Here is a 16,289-nt window from a genome sequence, read left to right as displayed (position 1 = left end):
GACAAGCTGTTGACACTATCCGGCCTGCATGAATGGTAAGGAAAGTCATTGGCAGCTACTAGCTGAATAGCTACTAGCCAAGTACAGACTAAACCAGAGCTAAAAGCTGGGCAAATCCTGGGCTAATATTTGTCAGAAGAAACATACATCCAAAGAGATGTTTGTGTTGCTGTATATCTGCTAGATACAGTATGCAAGTAGGCAATAAATTGCTAACATATTAGCCATAACTGTTAAAATCTGTCTCAGGGCTTTGTTTCTTTGCAGTTTTGCTGTCTTCCCTCTTGCTATAAAAAAAAATCACTTAATGCAGCTTTAAAAATTACTCGAGCTCTGTTATTAATTACAGTCAGCATGAAATCACTTCCTGTCACATTGTAAATACATGATGTAGGCAACATGTGGTACCAATCACTGACACTGTCAATCACACGACTCCCACAGAGTCATAGACTGGTATATCTACACAGACACAGGTTCTTCAGCAACTTGTATCCTGTTTTTATTTTGCATGCCGTTATTTTCTCAACCATGAGCCAGGTTTGTGACAGTAAGTTTCAGAGATGCAAAAAGACAAGTTGATTGCACAATGACTATGACTGTAGAAGGCAGTTTAAGGGGCTGTAGCTGTAAATGAACACCGGTATTCTCCTTTTAATCTCCGCTGCACAAACAGGGCTGCACGTACTCGGTATCACCGTGGAAAACCAGAGGGCGCTCGTACTGTTCTGACCCCGCAGTGGACCCAGTTTGGATACAGCACGGTTTCGACTTCTGGACATGCACATGGGTGATGGGGTACGGTGTGATGGACTTGAGAAACTGTTTGAATTCCTCCATTTTGATGTAGCAAAGTGGGGGAGCTTTAGAATCTACTAAACTCCCAGCAGAACGACTATAGATCAACTTAACTACACAATAACTTATAAAACCTGTAGAATACTACACAGATAAAAATGGATATTTCTAAAATATTACTACAATGTTTTGATGTGGTTGTATTATCCATCATACCAGTGTTATTGTCGAGATTTTTACTTTAACATTTTAGCACAGATCCTGAGAACTGTCATGGCATGATAATATTACGGTCTCGGTATATTGTGGGACAGCCTATGTCTCTTAGTTTGTTAGCATTGTTTCATGTGTCAGAGATGTTTTTTCTCATTGGTTCACCACACTAGCTGGGACTAGGTGCGTGGACCCGTGAGGACTGTTCGGACAGACATCGGTTATTTGGTTGTGGCAAAAATGGAAAGACACTTAAAAATATGTTGGTGTCACTTGTTGATATGTTTTGTTCTGTTTTGCTTTGCCATGCTCAATTGTTTTAAAATGTGTGAACTTGTTTATTACATGTCTGAATAAGAAAATAAGAAAATTCAAACAAAGAAATGTCTTTTCTTATTCACACAATTTTATTTTTGGTCATTTTCTCTTTCATACAGGTGCATGCATGCTTTTATTTGTGTATTTTCACTGGTTTGCTGATGTCTGTTTTTAGGTAAGACAGAACAAAAAAACAACAAATATTTTATTGTTTCCCTCTTTTCCTTCTTTGCTTTCCCTTTTCATTCTCTTCCCCCATCCCCAGCTGCATGCCAGCATTTACTTTTGTTTGGCATCAGCTCATCAGCGGCTGTTTTATAAGGTTCATACACCAATTAATTAAGCAACAGATCAGTCAATAAGTTCATGTTCCCACAGTAAATGAAATTGCAGTTGACGTTCACAGGTCTGTTGTCTGGTGCAGCCACCTCAATAGAGACCACTGGTCATTTAAAGAACCATGAATGGGTCTTTTCAGAGGTGAAATCAATAGAAAAGTTGCTGCAGACGGAGCCTGAGGGGGGAGGGAGAGAGGGAGGAATCAACTTTGCTTATCGCTCCCACCCTTCCCCCAATTTAGGGTCCCAGCCTCCTGCTTCTGTTGCATGATGTGCATCAATCGCGAGGAGCAGGATAGAGATAAGAGCCGGAGGTTTGTCGTCGCCTTCAAAATAAAAGCATTAAATGTGCCGCTGCGAAAGTCAACAAAGGGCAGTGGGTGCGCAGAGGTGTGCAACCTCAGACAGCCTCGTAGGTTTTGATAAAAGTTTTAAAATATATAATGAGCACCACAAATCAAAATTGTTGAAGTTTTAGGAGGTGGGTTGAAGAAAACAGTGCCATTACATAACTATGAAGAATTCTAGACTGTTACAATGCAACCTATAAATCTATTTTAGATTTGACAATTTCAGTATTTGCTGAACTAAGACGCGATTTGTAAATGAATAAACAAAGTAAATAATAATCATCATCATGATTATCATTATCATATAATAAATAATGATAATGCTGTTATATTAATATTAAAGGACCTTGGCAAAGTTCCATGGACCCTTGAAGGCCCCAGTGCCCCTGTTTGACATAAAATAAATTTTAGTTATCCAACCTGGGGAAATAGAAAGAAGGGGTCCGTGACAATAGACAAGTTAGAAAAATGAAGATGAAGGAGTTGCAGAGCTTTAAAATGGCCGCCAGAGGGCGGCATTGCAGCGACTTATAAGACTTTTATTTTGTAAATGTTGGCCGGAAATGCGTTACCATGGCATCGAGCTTGGCTGTTATTAGTAAACGCTAGTTTCTGTGTCATGACTTTAGCTCCGAGTTGCGTTTATAAACTCCATGATGCGGCGTTACATCCGTGCACTGTTGTTGTGCACGGTGTTTGCCGTGTTCTCCGGTCTGTACGTTTACAGTAAGCTGCTTCACTCGGACGTACCGGTCGGAGGAAACGGGCCGAAGAGGCTTTCGGTCCCCGGAGGAGGCAGGCGAGGGGCCGCGGACAAAACCGGGCCCCAAAACACACACTGGTACAATAGGTAAGACTGGATTATCAGGTCTTTCCTGCTTTAAAAGGCTGCAAGTGCTGAAATAAGTAACATTTTATACTCAATGTGTGTGTGGAGGGATGTAGTTAGCGTTAGATAGCTGCTCTGCACTACGGTGTGGATGTAAAGGAATGTGGCGCTGACTTGATGCCAATGCAGATAAAGTTTGACTTGATACAACAAACACAACATCTTTCTATGGTTCAAGACAAAGAGGCGAGACTTGGACAGGTGTGTTACTTCTCATGCAGCCCTCCCAGTGGTTAGCAGATTAATTTATGCTAAAGCTGCAGACACAGTTGTCATACAAACAATAGCTTATAATGTCTCCCACAGACCAAATCAGCCTTATACAAGTGATTCATAGAGTGTAATCAAATGTTTAATGCTTATGTGCTTTGGTGTGTTTAGCATGTGCATGTTTAGCATGTTTTATATGGCATCAACCTGCTAGGGACTGCAGATGAAACTTAGCTTGCATGACTAAATCTGCCACATTTACATGATGGATTTCAGTGATCATGTTAATGTGCATTGTCACTTCTTTAATTAAAAAAACATATATAATGTGCAATGCAGTGTGATCTGACTATATGAAATCAAATATCATGACATTTTTTACCAAATATCTCAGTGTCAACATTGACTGACATTGTGTCGAGGGCTAAAGAGAACAAAAACATTTAACATTTTAGAATCAGAGAGTTGATATTTTTCTTAAAAAGTGACTTAAAATGGTTAAAGGATCATCAAAATAGTGATCAATTTACTTGCTGATAAATCATCAAGTGATGTAATGTTTACGATGCTGTTATAAATCCAGCTGTGTTTGTTTTCACACCTGACTGTTTATGTCTCTGCCAGATCTCAATGTTTGAGGAGAAGGGTAGGTGGGAGGAGTGGCCAATGAAGTTCAAAAGGAAGAGACGACCGTTTTCTTCTGCCCTCCAGTCTATTTCAGCAGGGGTTCCCAAACTTTTTCATGACTGTCAATATGAGAGGGTTTTGTCTTAAGGAATCCCCTCTGAGTATTTGTTTAATTTTTAGGTTGGAAGATATGACAAACTTCATAGTCAGTCAGTGACCAAACGAGGATAAATTACAATCCAAACAGCCAGCTTTTTTTCTTCACTTGTTCCAAATTCCAAAAAATGTGATGAAAATCAAAATATTCAATTTTTCCTTTTGCTGGGGGACCCCCTGGACACCAGTTTAAAAACTACTGCCTTACTGAGATCACTGCCTTAATGGCTGCAGGCAAGACTGGGTCCAGTGAGATCACATCCATAGGGTACAGTGTATATATTACAGGGTTCTCCACTAGTTGTTTGATCTATGAAAACGGTCATAAAACAGATTTTTAAGAAATTTCTAAAGCTAAAAGTGTATCTACAAAAGTCCATAAAGTTTTATGATGACATAAGACAAAGGAAAGCAGCGATCTCACACTTTGGAGAAGCTGCAAACAGAGAATGATTGGTGGTTGTGAGTCACACAGCCAAACTCCAGTCTCAATAAAGTAATTTACTTCACTGATTCAAGGATTTATTTGTCACACACTCATATTCCTTACTATGCACAGTGAAGTGTGGGGGTGGCATACTCCAGTTCATTTGCTAATCTCCTCTGGTGGCTTGACATTGTTGTCTTTCAGTAATCTTTTTACAGAAAAGAGAAAACTGGAGTGCGTTGCCTTCACAGACAATAAAGTTTCACTCAAATCATGTGCTGTTTGCTGTCAAGGGTCATAACAAATGCCACAAGAAACAACACATAGGTGCCTGCCATGCTGTATTGCAAGTTTATTATACTCAGGACGCAGAGTGGCTTGGATTTAGTAAAAATCTCTTTAAATACTCCCTATGGTAAAGAAAGTGTGACTCTATTACTTCACTTTTATTAACATCTGTCTGACTCTCCATCCTGTCACTCAGGTACATCATGCGTCAGCGGGCTCAGGCGGAGGCGGGCGGCGGTGGCGTTCGGAGCGGGCCTGAACCTCCCATGCACCTGGCTGTGGTGGCCTGTGGGCAGAGGCTGGAGGAGACTCTCACCATGATCAAGTCTGCTGTGCTGTTCAGCGTCAAACGTCTCTACCTGCACATCTTCACTGAAGATCAGCTGCACGCCAGCTTCATGGAGGTTGTGAGTGGAAGATATCTGGAACACTAAAGCAAAGTTTGTGTTGACCATATCCTGTACCTAGCAAATTACCATGATATCTGTGTTCCAGTTGGAGTCGTGGCCTGGATTTGTTCGCTCCAAGTTCAACTACACAGTCTACTCCATCAGCTTCCCCAGTGAGAACGCGGCAGAGTGGAAGAAGCTCTTCAAACCCTGCGCTTCTCAGAGGCTTTTCTTGCCTGTGAGTTTCTCATAAAGAAAAGATGCTTTTTAAAAGACAAAACAATTATTAACATTATCGATAAATCACACCATTTTCTCAATTAATGAATTGCTTGTTCGGTCCATAAAATGTCAGAAAATGGTGAAAAACGTTGATCACTGTGTTCCAAAGCCCAAGTTGATGTCCTTGAATGTCTTGTTTTGGCCACAAGCCAAAAATAATCAGGTTGCTGTCACAGAGGAGTAAAGGAACCAGAAAATATTCACATTTGAGAAGATTAAATCAGAGAATTTGGACATTGTTTTCTTTAAAAAATTACTTAAAGTGATTAATTAATCATCAAAATAATTAGTGATTAATTTATTGGTTGACAAGTAATCAGTTAACTGACTAATCATTGCAACAAGTTAGGAAGACTTTGAACTCAATGTCAGTTTCAATGCCAGAATTTACAAGTGACCAACTTCACTTTTGGTGTGAATTGATACTTTTAACATCTGCAGATTAAAATATATGAAAAAGACTGCCTTGCCTTTATGTATTTAAGAGCACTGTATTGTATTGTAATGTAATGTTTCTAAATCATTGACGTTTGGCTTTAAATCCTCTCTGTAAAGCCACTGCAGAACACACCGGCAGTAAGCATCATTTAAAACACTGGAGAACATCGTCACATTAATATTAAATTATCTGTCTTTGTGCGTCTGTGCAGCTGATCCTAAAGGATGTCGACTCGATTGTGTACGTCGACTCAGACATCCTCTTCCTGCAGCCTGTGGACCGCCTGTGGGCGTTCCTGTCCCAGTTTAATTCCTCCCAGCTGGCTGCCATGGCCCCAGAGCACGAGGAACCCCGCATCGCCTGGTACAATCGCTTCGCCCGCCACCCCTTCTACGGCAGAACAGGCATCAACTCAGGAGTTATGCTCATGAACATGACGAGGATGAGGAGGGTGTTCTTTAAGGTAGGGTTCAATGTTGAAGACACAGTTACTATTAATACTAGTAATGTACTACCTGTGTTGGCCACATGATGTCCTCCTCCTGCTGCAGAAGGATTCAGTTTGATCCTCTCAACGCTCATTACAATACTGTGACTCGAGGAAGGCGTCTTTTTGACTGTTGTATACACGTCTGTGTTGAAAGAATGACATGACGTCTGTGGGTCTGCGCTGGGAGGAGCTGCTGATGCCTCTGCTTCAGAAATACAAACTCAACATAACCTGGGGAGACCAGGACCTTCTCAATATCATCTTCCACCACAACCCTGGTAAGGATGCACACAAATCTCACTTCCAAAACAGCTGGGGACAGCATGTCAAATGTAAATAAAAACAGAATACAATGATCTGCAAATACTTTCAATTGAATAAAGTACAAAAGCAATATATTTAATGTTCAAACTGATAAGCTATACCATTGACAAATTTGAACTGTAAGTTTTTAGTCAGTCACTGGCTTATCAGACTCTGTAGCACTGATTTGTTGACTGAAGTGTTCCTGTGATTGTGCACCTCTATTCCCAGAGTGCCTGCTAGAGTTTCCATGTCAGTGGAATTATCGTCCAGATCATTGTATCTATGGCAGTAATTGTGCATCAGCTGAAGAAGAGGGCGTCTACATTCTGCATGGAAACAGAGGGGTTTACCACGACCACAAACAGCCTGCCTTCAGGGCTGTTTACGAGGCCATAAGAAAGGTGGGTATGCCATGGCGTGTTTTTGTTAGCGTACACAAGATGTTTGAATGTAGAGCTGCAGCAATTAGTTGATGAAGCAAACGTTTTTCACGTTTTACAAAAAACGCAAACATTGGGTCCTTTGAATGATCTGTAAATCGAGGCAAGTTTTCCTCATTTAAAACAGAATGAATGGAGCGGCAAGACCATTACACATGAGCGCGATCAACCGTAACTTCTCCACATTCCCTCCAGCGGCTCAGTCTGTTCAGACTTCTGTTTGGGAGAGATGAAAAAGCAAAATGAAGTTTGTCCAACAGAAGTCTCTCCAGGTGCGAGAGTCGGTGAAGGATGACTGTGTTTCTTAAGCGTTCAGCCACATGTCTTTAGTTATTTCCAGGTTCAAGTCTTTTTCCCTTTTGCTGTTTCACATAGTCTGTAGTGCCCTTATTCATATATATCTTGTGTCTCAGTAATGTGTCAAGCAAAAATGTCAAACATCCACTGGTTTCAGCTTCTTAAATGTAGGGGATTTGCTGCTCTTGTCATTTATGATGGTACATGAAGAGTCCTGGACTGTTGGTTGGACAAAAGAAGTAGCATTTCACAATTTTTGTAGTCCATATTGAGGCCCTGTGAACGTTAGCATGTAACAGTATGTACAGTATGCAGCATAAGGCCTCTTCTTATGTTCGTCCTAAGATGGCTTTGACACAGTGGGGTTTGTGCACTTTTCAGACCAGACAAGTCAGCACCAGTAAAATACAAAACTCCACATAAAAATAGGAAAAAAAGACAGTAAAACAGGCCGTATTAACGTTGAACTCTAACAGCTGATAAATTAACTGCTAAGATTTATCTGCTTTAATGTTATTAAGTGTTGCCCCCAGTGCATAAAACTAACTGCACTTCCATTAATCTTTTAATGGTTTTTTTATTGTTCATTTTAGTCGTCTTCATCACAGACTTGTGCAGAAAGGTCTTTAAGATGTCCTTGTGTTTCTGGGTGTGTTTGGGGATCTATTTCACTTCAAATAACTAAAAACAAAATGTAGATAACAAGATATCATGCTAAGATGTGTGTAATTCATTTAGAAATAGTTTTAGTGACAAAAAACCTCGATGACCTAAAATATTCTAATATTTATTTCAATCTGTATATACTGAATGCAGAAAATCAGCAAATTCTCAGAAGCCATATGGGAAATAAAGTGTACTAGAACAGTCACACTGTTACAAGTCTCTTGGGTCCATTTAAGTTTAAGAAAACAGTCTGGTGAGCCTTTTTAAAGTGTTGTAGCTGTAATTTAGTGCAGCGTCTAATGAAAGAAGCCCTTATGTAACCCCAATGACACACCTGCTCTCCTCTGCCGCCCTGCTTCCTCACCTTCCCAGATGAGATTTTGGATTGGCGTTGACCCTAAACACCGCAAGTGTTAGTGACACCAGATTGTCACACAAATCTCCGCCATTTTCAGACGGTTGGCGTGAGAGCTAATTTCCCCCGTGAGGATGTTTATGGGTTGTTTACCGGCACTGTAATGATATTGACGACACGAGTGGCATTTACTTAATGAAGCCATCAACATTTGGAGTCTCATTGCTTTCCTATTAACAAAGCATTGAACATAGATCAGCATGATGGCTGATCCATACCTTATCCACAGCCTGCAGTTAAAACTGCAGCTTTATAGGACAGGATCAATTACAGGCACACGTGCACCAGTGCTACAAGTGAGCATAAACCCCCACAGCAGGCACTAAGACACCGTTTTTCCAATAGTCCGTGTAGGTATTGATACTTTCATAGATATGTGATTAAGTCTGGTTTGCCAGGAGGTTGGAGCAATATGGATTGATCCTCTGTGTGTTTAATCTCACTGGACAGCACATTTCATCTGTTTCTTGCTTGTTCGTCTGCAGCAGAACCGCAGGCTATCTGTACGGTGTTATGGAGTGAATACCTAACAAGGCAGCACTACACTGGCAGCTCGGTAAAAGTGTGAGGGTTCAGGAAAGGGGTTCAGCTTTTGTACTTTTTAAGGGAGCCTGAGGATTTTGCAGTTAGGGCTACTAGTTGGAAAGTATGTGGAAAAGTAAAAGAGCCAGCTGTTTTTGAGTACTTACAGGATATCAGCTAAGTAGGCGGTTCTTCAGTGTGGCCCAGGACAGATCGCGCACACATTGCTGACAGAATGTGGTCACATCCTGTCCCAATCACCTGTGAATGTGCGCTGAGTGATCGGATCTCAAATGCATCCTGAGTGCCTTCTCACCTGTACCAAGAGCTGTCCACTTGTGATTTTATCACCCAAGACGCATGTTAATACCAGGCGTGAACAGGCTCATCTTCAGATTGCTTGCCTTGGGGGATCCACAGCCCAAAACCCAAACACATTGATCCTCACATTTGAGAGGCTGGAACCAGTGTATGATTAGGTGATTACACTTTTTTTGCTTCATAACTTCTGTAGATAAATCAACAACCTTTCAGGCACATATTTCAGGTCATTAATTCTACCTTAAACAGGAGACAAATGTATGTAACCAGTGTCCATGCCCTGTGTCCTCACACAAAGAAATGGGAGTACAAACAGCAGTGCTCCTCCCTGTCTGTCTGCCTGTCTGTCTCAAACAGACCTTGGCGGTCTGTCCGTCATAAAGCATCTCCTCCCTCCCTTCACCACAAGAAGCTGAGCCCGGGAAGCAGCAGTTAAATTTTACAGCCGATGGTACGTTTAGAGTCAGAGTCGGCACACCAACAGTGGCCCATCAGCCGCACAAAATCAATACACCAACTGTAAATGCAACTTTATGACCGGCGGGTGTGTGCGCTCATAAAAACGCCATTCTCTTTGTGACCCAATATCAGAGACCCAACTGCAAGCAAATGAGCTGGCATAAAAAATGGTAATTCCCCTTTGATTTCCTCTGAGCATTGTAAAGGCTCCTTCATTATTGGGAAGACATGAAATTTCTTCTGTAATCCCCGCTTATCACTGGACGGTAAGCCTATAGCATAAAACTGACTCCAACAACGAGGACTCCTTTATGTTTCACCCGGCTGACCGATCAGATTAGATTTGGAGCCCCATCTGAGTTCAGCATGCCTCGTGGATTTAGTTTTTAATTTATCCGGGGAAAGATATCTTCTGAGCACAAATGCTGCCCAAAGCACCACTTTGCTTACTTACTGAGGGAATCTGATCAATTTCGCGGGAACAGTAGGGGGCTGAGAGGCGCCCTCGGGGGAGTTTTGACAGTAGTTTGGGATTTCAGCTGCTCATTTCAAGTTTCTGTGCCCACTCCTCCAACCTTTAGACAAGCACCACCCCCATCTTTCAGCTCCCTGAAGGAACAAGGAGATAAAAGACTACAAGGCGTCTAACTTGGCAACTTGAGACCAGAGGATACACAAAAGTCTCCTTCATACCGTATGAATGTGCCTCAATATTCAATAAAGTTCCTTGTAGAGATGCACTATATTGGAGTTTTTCCAATATCTAATATGCCAATATTTTTTGAGTCATTTTGCCGATATTTCCACCTAATTGTCTTTCTTTTTTTTGCTGGTGCCTGTTTCGCTTTGTTACTCGTAATGATCGGGATTCTGGCTCTTAAGGGCTCTAGGTTGATGCCATCTGTGTTCTTTTCTGGGTTTTTTAATTGGAAACTCCCACGCAGCCATTAGCAAAAAGCAGTGACATGGGTTTGGGTGCTGATGCCCTCCCCTCCCTTGATCTATGGGGTTTATATGTAGTAATGTCATCATGCTGAAACTTATGCCAGGTCACATGGGTAAAGGTCTTTAGAAAATAGCATTTTTATGCTATTGCATACGCACTTTAACCAAAGTTGGATTGTTAGGATTTGGATACATAAGGAACTCAACTGGGAGGCTACAGAATTATATAAAATGTAAAAAAAGGGGGAAAGGTATGTCTTTTAATGAAACGATGTGAAACAACAGCTATAAAAATTATAAATAAATGTGTGTAATGCCCTATAAATTATTTACTATTACAGTCCCCTGTTATTATGTTATTCAAAAGCTATTATATTCAACAGAGAAAGTCATCATGGGTTGGCCAGGGTGGATGAGATGTTACCACAGTCTCCTTGGGCCTCAGTCTTGAGAAGGTCTCTCTCAGGGAAAGCCGTACTAGTTCCTTGTTTTGGGAAATAAATGTGTACTCTATACTTTTAGCGCACATCCCAAAGCTTCCTTATTATCTTTTATGTTTACTGAATGTCTAGATGTATAGGATCAATACATCACACCGAGTCTAACCAATGAATTTGTTTTGTCATTCCAGTACTCTTTTGGAGCAGACCCAGTGACTTCTCTGCTGGATCCTCTGGAGGAGGAACTGTCGAAGACGACACACACTTATTGTGGTAAATCCCACCCACTCTTCACCAAGACCCTGGCACTCAGCCTGGCAAACATCAACAGAAAGGCTCCACATGGACGGTGATAAAAATCACAATGATGGGACAGAGGCCAAAAGGAGGGAGAGAGAGTGTGCCTGAACCTAACATTTACGAGCTTGGTCAGAAAAACAAGGAACAGTGCCAACTATGACTGGACAAACTAGTTGTCCTTGAGCCAAGAACTGGACAGCTTATTTCTTAGCTCTGAGCTGAACACAAGTTGTCCAAAGATGCGCTACTACTTTGTGGACAGCTAATGAGTGGAGCTTTTAGATCATTTTGGTGACCAGATGCTTAAAGTAAGACAGTTGGGCTTGTCTCAGACTGAGACTAATAACTGCTGACTTCTTGTAAGTTGCTCTGGATAAGAGCGTGATGTAAATGCCTGAAATTTTATTGTAAATGCCAGTTGGCCTTGCAGCAAAGAACTCAATATTTACTACACATGTAACCATGGATTCTACAACATTTTAGATTTTACTGACATCTTGGGATTGATTTTAAGACCAAAATTATTGGTAATAATTTTCTCCTTTCAGTGCTTTTTGGTTACTGATTCAAGGTGAATATTTGTCGACATGGTGCAAACGATGTGTAAAAGTTTGTGAGAGTGGCTCTTGACTTTCCATATTGGAGAATTTATTGAACCTTGTGAAACACTCTTATTAAAAGAGACATAAATCATATCAGAACTGGACAGAGGCTTTCAGCACGGCCTGTTTTTGAGAGACAGACGCACTGGACCACTTTCAACCTTCAGAAACCACTTCATTACCAACAGTCATTTCAGGGAACTTGCATGGAAAAATAATCATTTCTGAATTTTTAGACTACAGTCAGTGTAAAGTTGTTATGTGAATGACTTCTGGAAAAGTTCTTTACGAGTGATGTGCTACAGTGGCAGCAGTTGTGCATATGAGACTGCTATCAGAGTACTGTTTTACTTTATTTTACTTTATTTTATCTGTTACACAGGTTACCTTCACCTGAAATAAAACAAGCTAAATAGGGTGATGCTCAGTGTATTGTTCAGATATGTAGGCGCCACCTCAACTAAGAAAAGGTCATTTTTATGTCATATAATATCAGTGTACATTTCTGTGATGTCAGGTCATGTGACCCCACGCAATAACTTTCATACATTTCCTTTTTTTTATGAACGTTGCTAAATAATTAGATATTATGTACTCATGTACTCGAGACACAGAGATATGCTAAAAATCTTATCATAGTTTATGATACACAGTAGAGCCAGCATACATTGCTACTGAACATGTGAATAAGCTACAAGTTTCTCTCCTGATGCCAAAGTATTTCTTTTTCTAAATTACTATAATTAAGGGTTTTGCACTGTTGAATGTATTTTGAACACTTAGGGTGGGAATCAAAATGTTCTTTTCAGTGCTCATGTTGGTGTGGTTGTAATGTAAGGACATGATTTGTGATGTGTCTACGTGTTTGTGTGTCATTGTGTTATGTAATTGCAGTGTGTTGTTTGTTGTTTTTTTATATTAAAGATTATTTCAGTTTTGTGGAAATCATATTGCAGTGTGGCGCTGTTTACCACCAGAGGGCAGCATTTTGTGAGATGTCCTCTAGTGCTATGGGCATCATAGATTTTGTGTATATGCTTTTGAACAGTGAATGCTTTGAAGGAAAAACAAATCATTTATGATAAAGGAATTATTGTAATGGAAAAAAAAATACTTAAGTTAAATGCTAAATATAATTTCAAGACTTGGATCAAACAAATACAAACATCTCTTTGGCCTCAGGATAAAAAAAAGGGCTCAGGTAAAAAAAAAAGAAATGGTTTGACCTTAAAGCTGATTTGAAAAAAGAACAACAGACCAGGAAAAAAGGAGGAAAGGACCACCTGATCTCAGTCCACAATGAGAGACAGAAGTGAGATACTTTCAAGAAATTGGGTTAAAAATGATGAGACCCAGCAAGGACCTTCACACAATGGTAATTTATTGATAATTGTAAGATGATATTTGCAGTTGCTGGTGTTTTTTGTAATTAACAAAAACAATGAATAACATTGACTATGAATAACATATTTAATTTTAGCATTGATTTGATGCCTGCAACACGTTACAAAAAAGTTTGGGTATGTTTACCACCGTGTTACATCACCTTTTCTTTTAACAACACGGAGTAAACACTGAGGACGCTAACTTTTGAAGGTTTGCAAGTGAAATTCTTTTGCATTCTGGCTTGATTATATGACTTCAGATGTTCAACAGTCCAGGGTCTCTGTTGTCTTATTTTGCACTTCATAATGCACATTTTTTAGTGGGAAACAGGTGACGCCACACTGTTGTAACACATGCAGAATGTGTCTCTTGGCATTGAGTTACTGAAATAAGCAGAGATTTCTTTGGAAAAGACATCTAGATGGCAGCATATGTTGCTCCAAAATCTGTATGTACCTTTCAGCATTAATGACACACCTCCATACCATCACAGATGCTGACTTCTGAAGGTAGCACTGGTAACAATCTGGATTATTATTATTTTTTGTAGTTAGCTTGGCAGTCACAACATCCATGATATCTGAAAACCCAGGAATGTTGGCCCCAGAAAAATCAGTAGTGTTTCTGTATGTTGATGATATATGGCTTTCACGTTCACTTTTGCAGAATTCAAACAAATTCAGATAAGAAAATATTGATGAATCCTGGATTTGTGCACACGTCTTACATGCAAATCCGTTATACGTGCCGTTTGTGAATGAGGCCCATTGTTCCGTTTTTACTAATATAAGTCGTCTTTGTTAGTTCATCCTATAAAGATTTAAGTTGAAGAAGATTGATGCTGTGTTTCTATCGCCCTCTTTGCCAGATCAATACACTTGCCAATAATCTATCACTAAACCACCAGCGGTGCTACACCATTTCTGCTCCAGCTCTGAGGTGCTCATAAAGTGTAAGTGATGGACCAATAAGGCAGCCCTATAGGTGCCTGTCTGTGACACTGCTTGGCATTGACTATGGGGAATGAGTTTATGCTTATTCCCATTAGGTGCAGGATACAACCATCCATTTATGGCTCCAGAGGTAGTTTGATTCATTGCACAAGAAATATCCTTCATTCATCTCTATATATCCATATGAGAGCTTATCAATTACCTTTATTGACCTGTGTGCTTAAATGCAACATGTAACAGGGCAGCTCCCCGGGGAAGGGAAGACAATGGCTTGAATTGAGCACCCTGCTGAAAAATTCAATATCATCCATCCTCCAAGGTTTCATTTTCCAGAAACTACATGTTTTATATCCTAATAAATAACTCTGATTTTATTTCTTTTGTGCCATCACAGCTGGAAGAGAAACTATTCAAAATAAATATGTGACCTCCAGCATTTAGAGTGGGGTCAGGGTGGGTAGAGGGGAAGATGAGGGAAAACAGGCACATAACAGAATAAATTAGTGCTCGTGTGTGTATGTGGGTCTGTATTTGCTGTGGAGAAAAGAGAAATAGATTTCTTTTTTTTTTAAATCCAGGTAAGGTTGGCCATTTTTCTCTATTGTCACAAGATAAAATGCTGAAGAGGAGAGAGATGAGTGCATAGTGGGAGGACAGAGAAAAGGCTGATGGAGTGTGTTAGTGATGAAAGAAAAGAACAAGGCTGTCATAGCCAATATAGCAATTAGGGCACTTTGCTGCTTCAGAGCTCTATCTATTGGATATTGCTGTCCTGAAAACAGAGCTGGACCTTAAAATGGTGTCATCAAAAGAAAACAGACACAGAGAAACAAATATGTTCCAGGTATATGTGCACCATTTGGTGGAGGTACAGTGAATAAAATAGTGAGCTAATTATAAGCTGCATTCATTGATCAAATAAACATCTGAAATGAATAAATGCCACAAAACCCACTGAGGCTGGCCACTGATGGCTAGCCGCTAGATAGCCACGTCTTTCGGCTGCCCCTATTTAATATACTGTATATACCTACTACCTACAAACATTTGTCTGGCTATTTAGCTGCTAAATATTGCATCACGTTCACCAGGCAGTTGCTTGTGTGTTTATCTTAGCTTTTTTTTTTTTTGCTGCTGAAAGCAGCTGCCTGCTATAATGGCAAATTACGCTGATGAGAGTGTGAACAACAAGTTGTGGGCTATAAAACCAAAACAATGAACTGAAAGATTCTAACACTATATGTACAACAGAATGGAAATTATTTTTCCTAAGTCCCGCCCCTTTTTGGATCTGTGCTCCAATAACAATTCTATCTAACTAGCTAATCTACACCAATCAGCTGGCTAGTTACATCTGATAGCTGAGGTTAGCAAAACACTGGCTAACTAGCTAGATAGATGTGCTAGGTAGACAGGCTACAGCGATTGTTTGCTAGTTATCTTGTACTTTGCTAACATAAGGTTTTCTTTTCAGTGTAGACAAGCCAAGCATATAATATGTAAATACAGGAAACAGGAAGCAAATATTGTTTTCCCATGATGGCAAAGTCATGACTCACGCTACTCTGACTCTGTTTGGGTTGGTTATGTTTATGCATGACATGTGAGATCAGGTAGGGTTGAGGTAAGACTATCAGGTTAAGGCCAGTCAGAGGCATAACCAGGTGGGTCTGGACTTTGCCATCCTGGGGGCAAAAAAATCACAAACGGCAAAGGAGAAATTTGACCAAGCTTTCGCAACTGTTCTTTCTTTGAAAACTGCAGACCACCTGGAACAAACTGGGTGCTGGAGCCCAAGTTAAAGCTAAAACCCTCATTATAAGTATGTCTTATTAGAAATCGGTAACTTTTTCAATATGGGCTCTGTGAGCTTTGGCTTTGCTTGGAAGTATGTGTCATTTATGAGTGTACGTTTTGATCTAAAGTAGAATTTCTCTTTATTCATGTGACTCGCCACATAAAACGACAAGACAGCATCTGTTCAATTCTGACAGCTGAAAATCTAACACACAGTAACAGTATA

The 16,289-nt window shown here is 40.3% G+C and overlaps 1 protein-coding gene across 1 annotated transcript; it reads left to right on the top strand.

The window, feature by feature from the left end:
- Window positions 1–2,572: 2,572 nt before the first annotated feature.
- On the top strand, window positions 2,573–11,543 carry gxylt1b (glucoside xylosyltransferase 1b). The gene is made up of 7 exons (XM_084711277.1): window positions 2,573–2,867; window positions 4,811–5,021; window positions 5,110–5,241; window positions 5,936–6,187; window positions 6,369–6,492; window positions 6,749–6,921; window positions 11,217–11,543. Exons 1-7 carry the CDS (start codon window positions 2,671–2,673, stop codon window positions 11,376–11,378), a joined length of 1,251 nt encoding a protein of 416 aa, XP_084567403.1. The 5' UTR covers window positions 2,573–2,670; the 3' UTR covers window positions 11,379–11,543.
- Window positions 11,544–16,289: the final 4,746 nt, after the last annotated feature.

Source organism: Lutjanus erythropterus, chromosome 22, assembly GCF_056507025.1.
Source record: "Lutjanus erythropterus isolate fLutEry1 chromosome 22, fLutEry1.hap2, whole genome shotgun sequence".
Lineage (NCBI taxonomy): Eukaryota > Metazoa > Chordata > Actinopteri > Lutjaniformes > Lutjanidae > Lutjanus > Lutjanus erythropterus.
The sequence above is the reverse complement of the archived record's forward strand: the minus strand, read 5'-3'. Positions and strand labels throughout refer to the sequence as shown.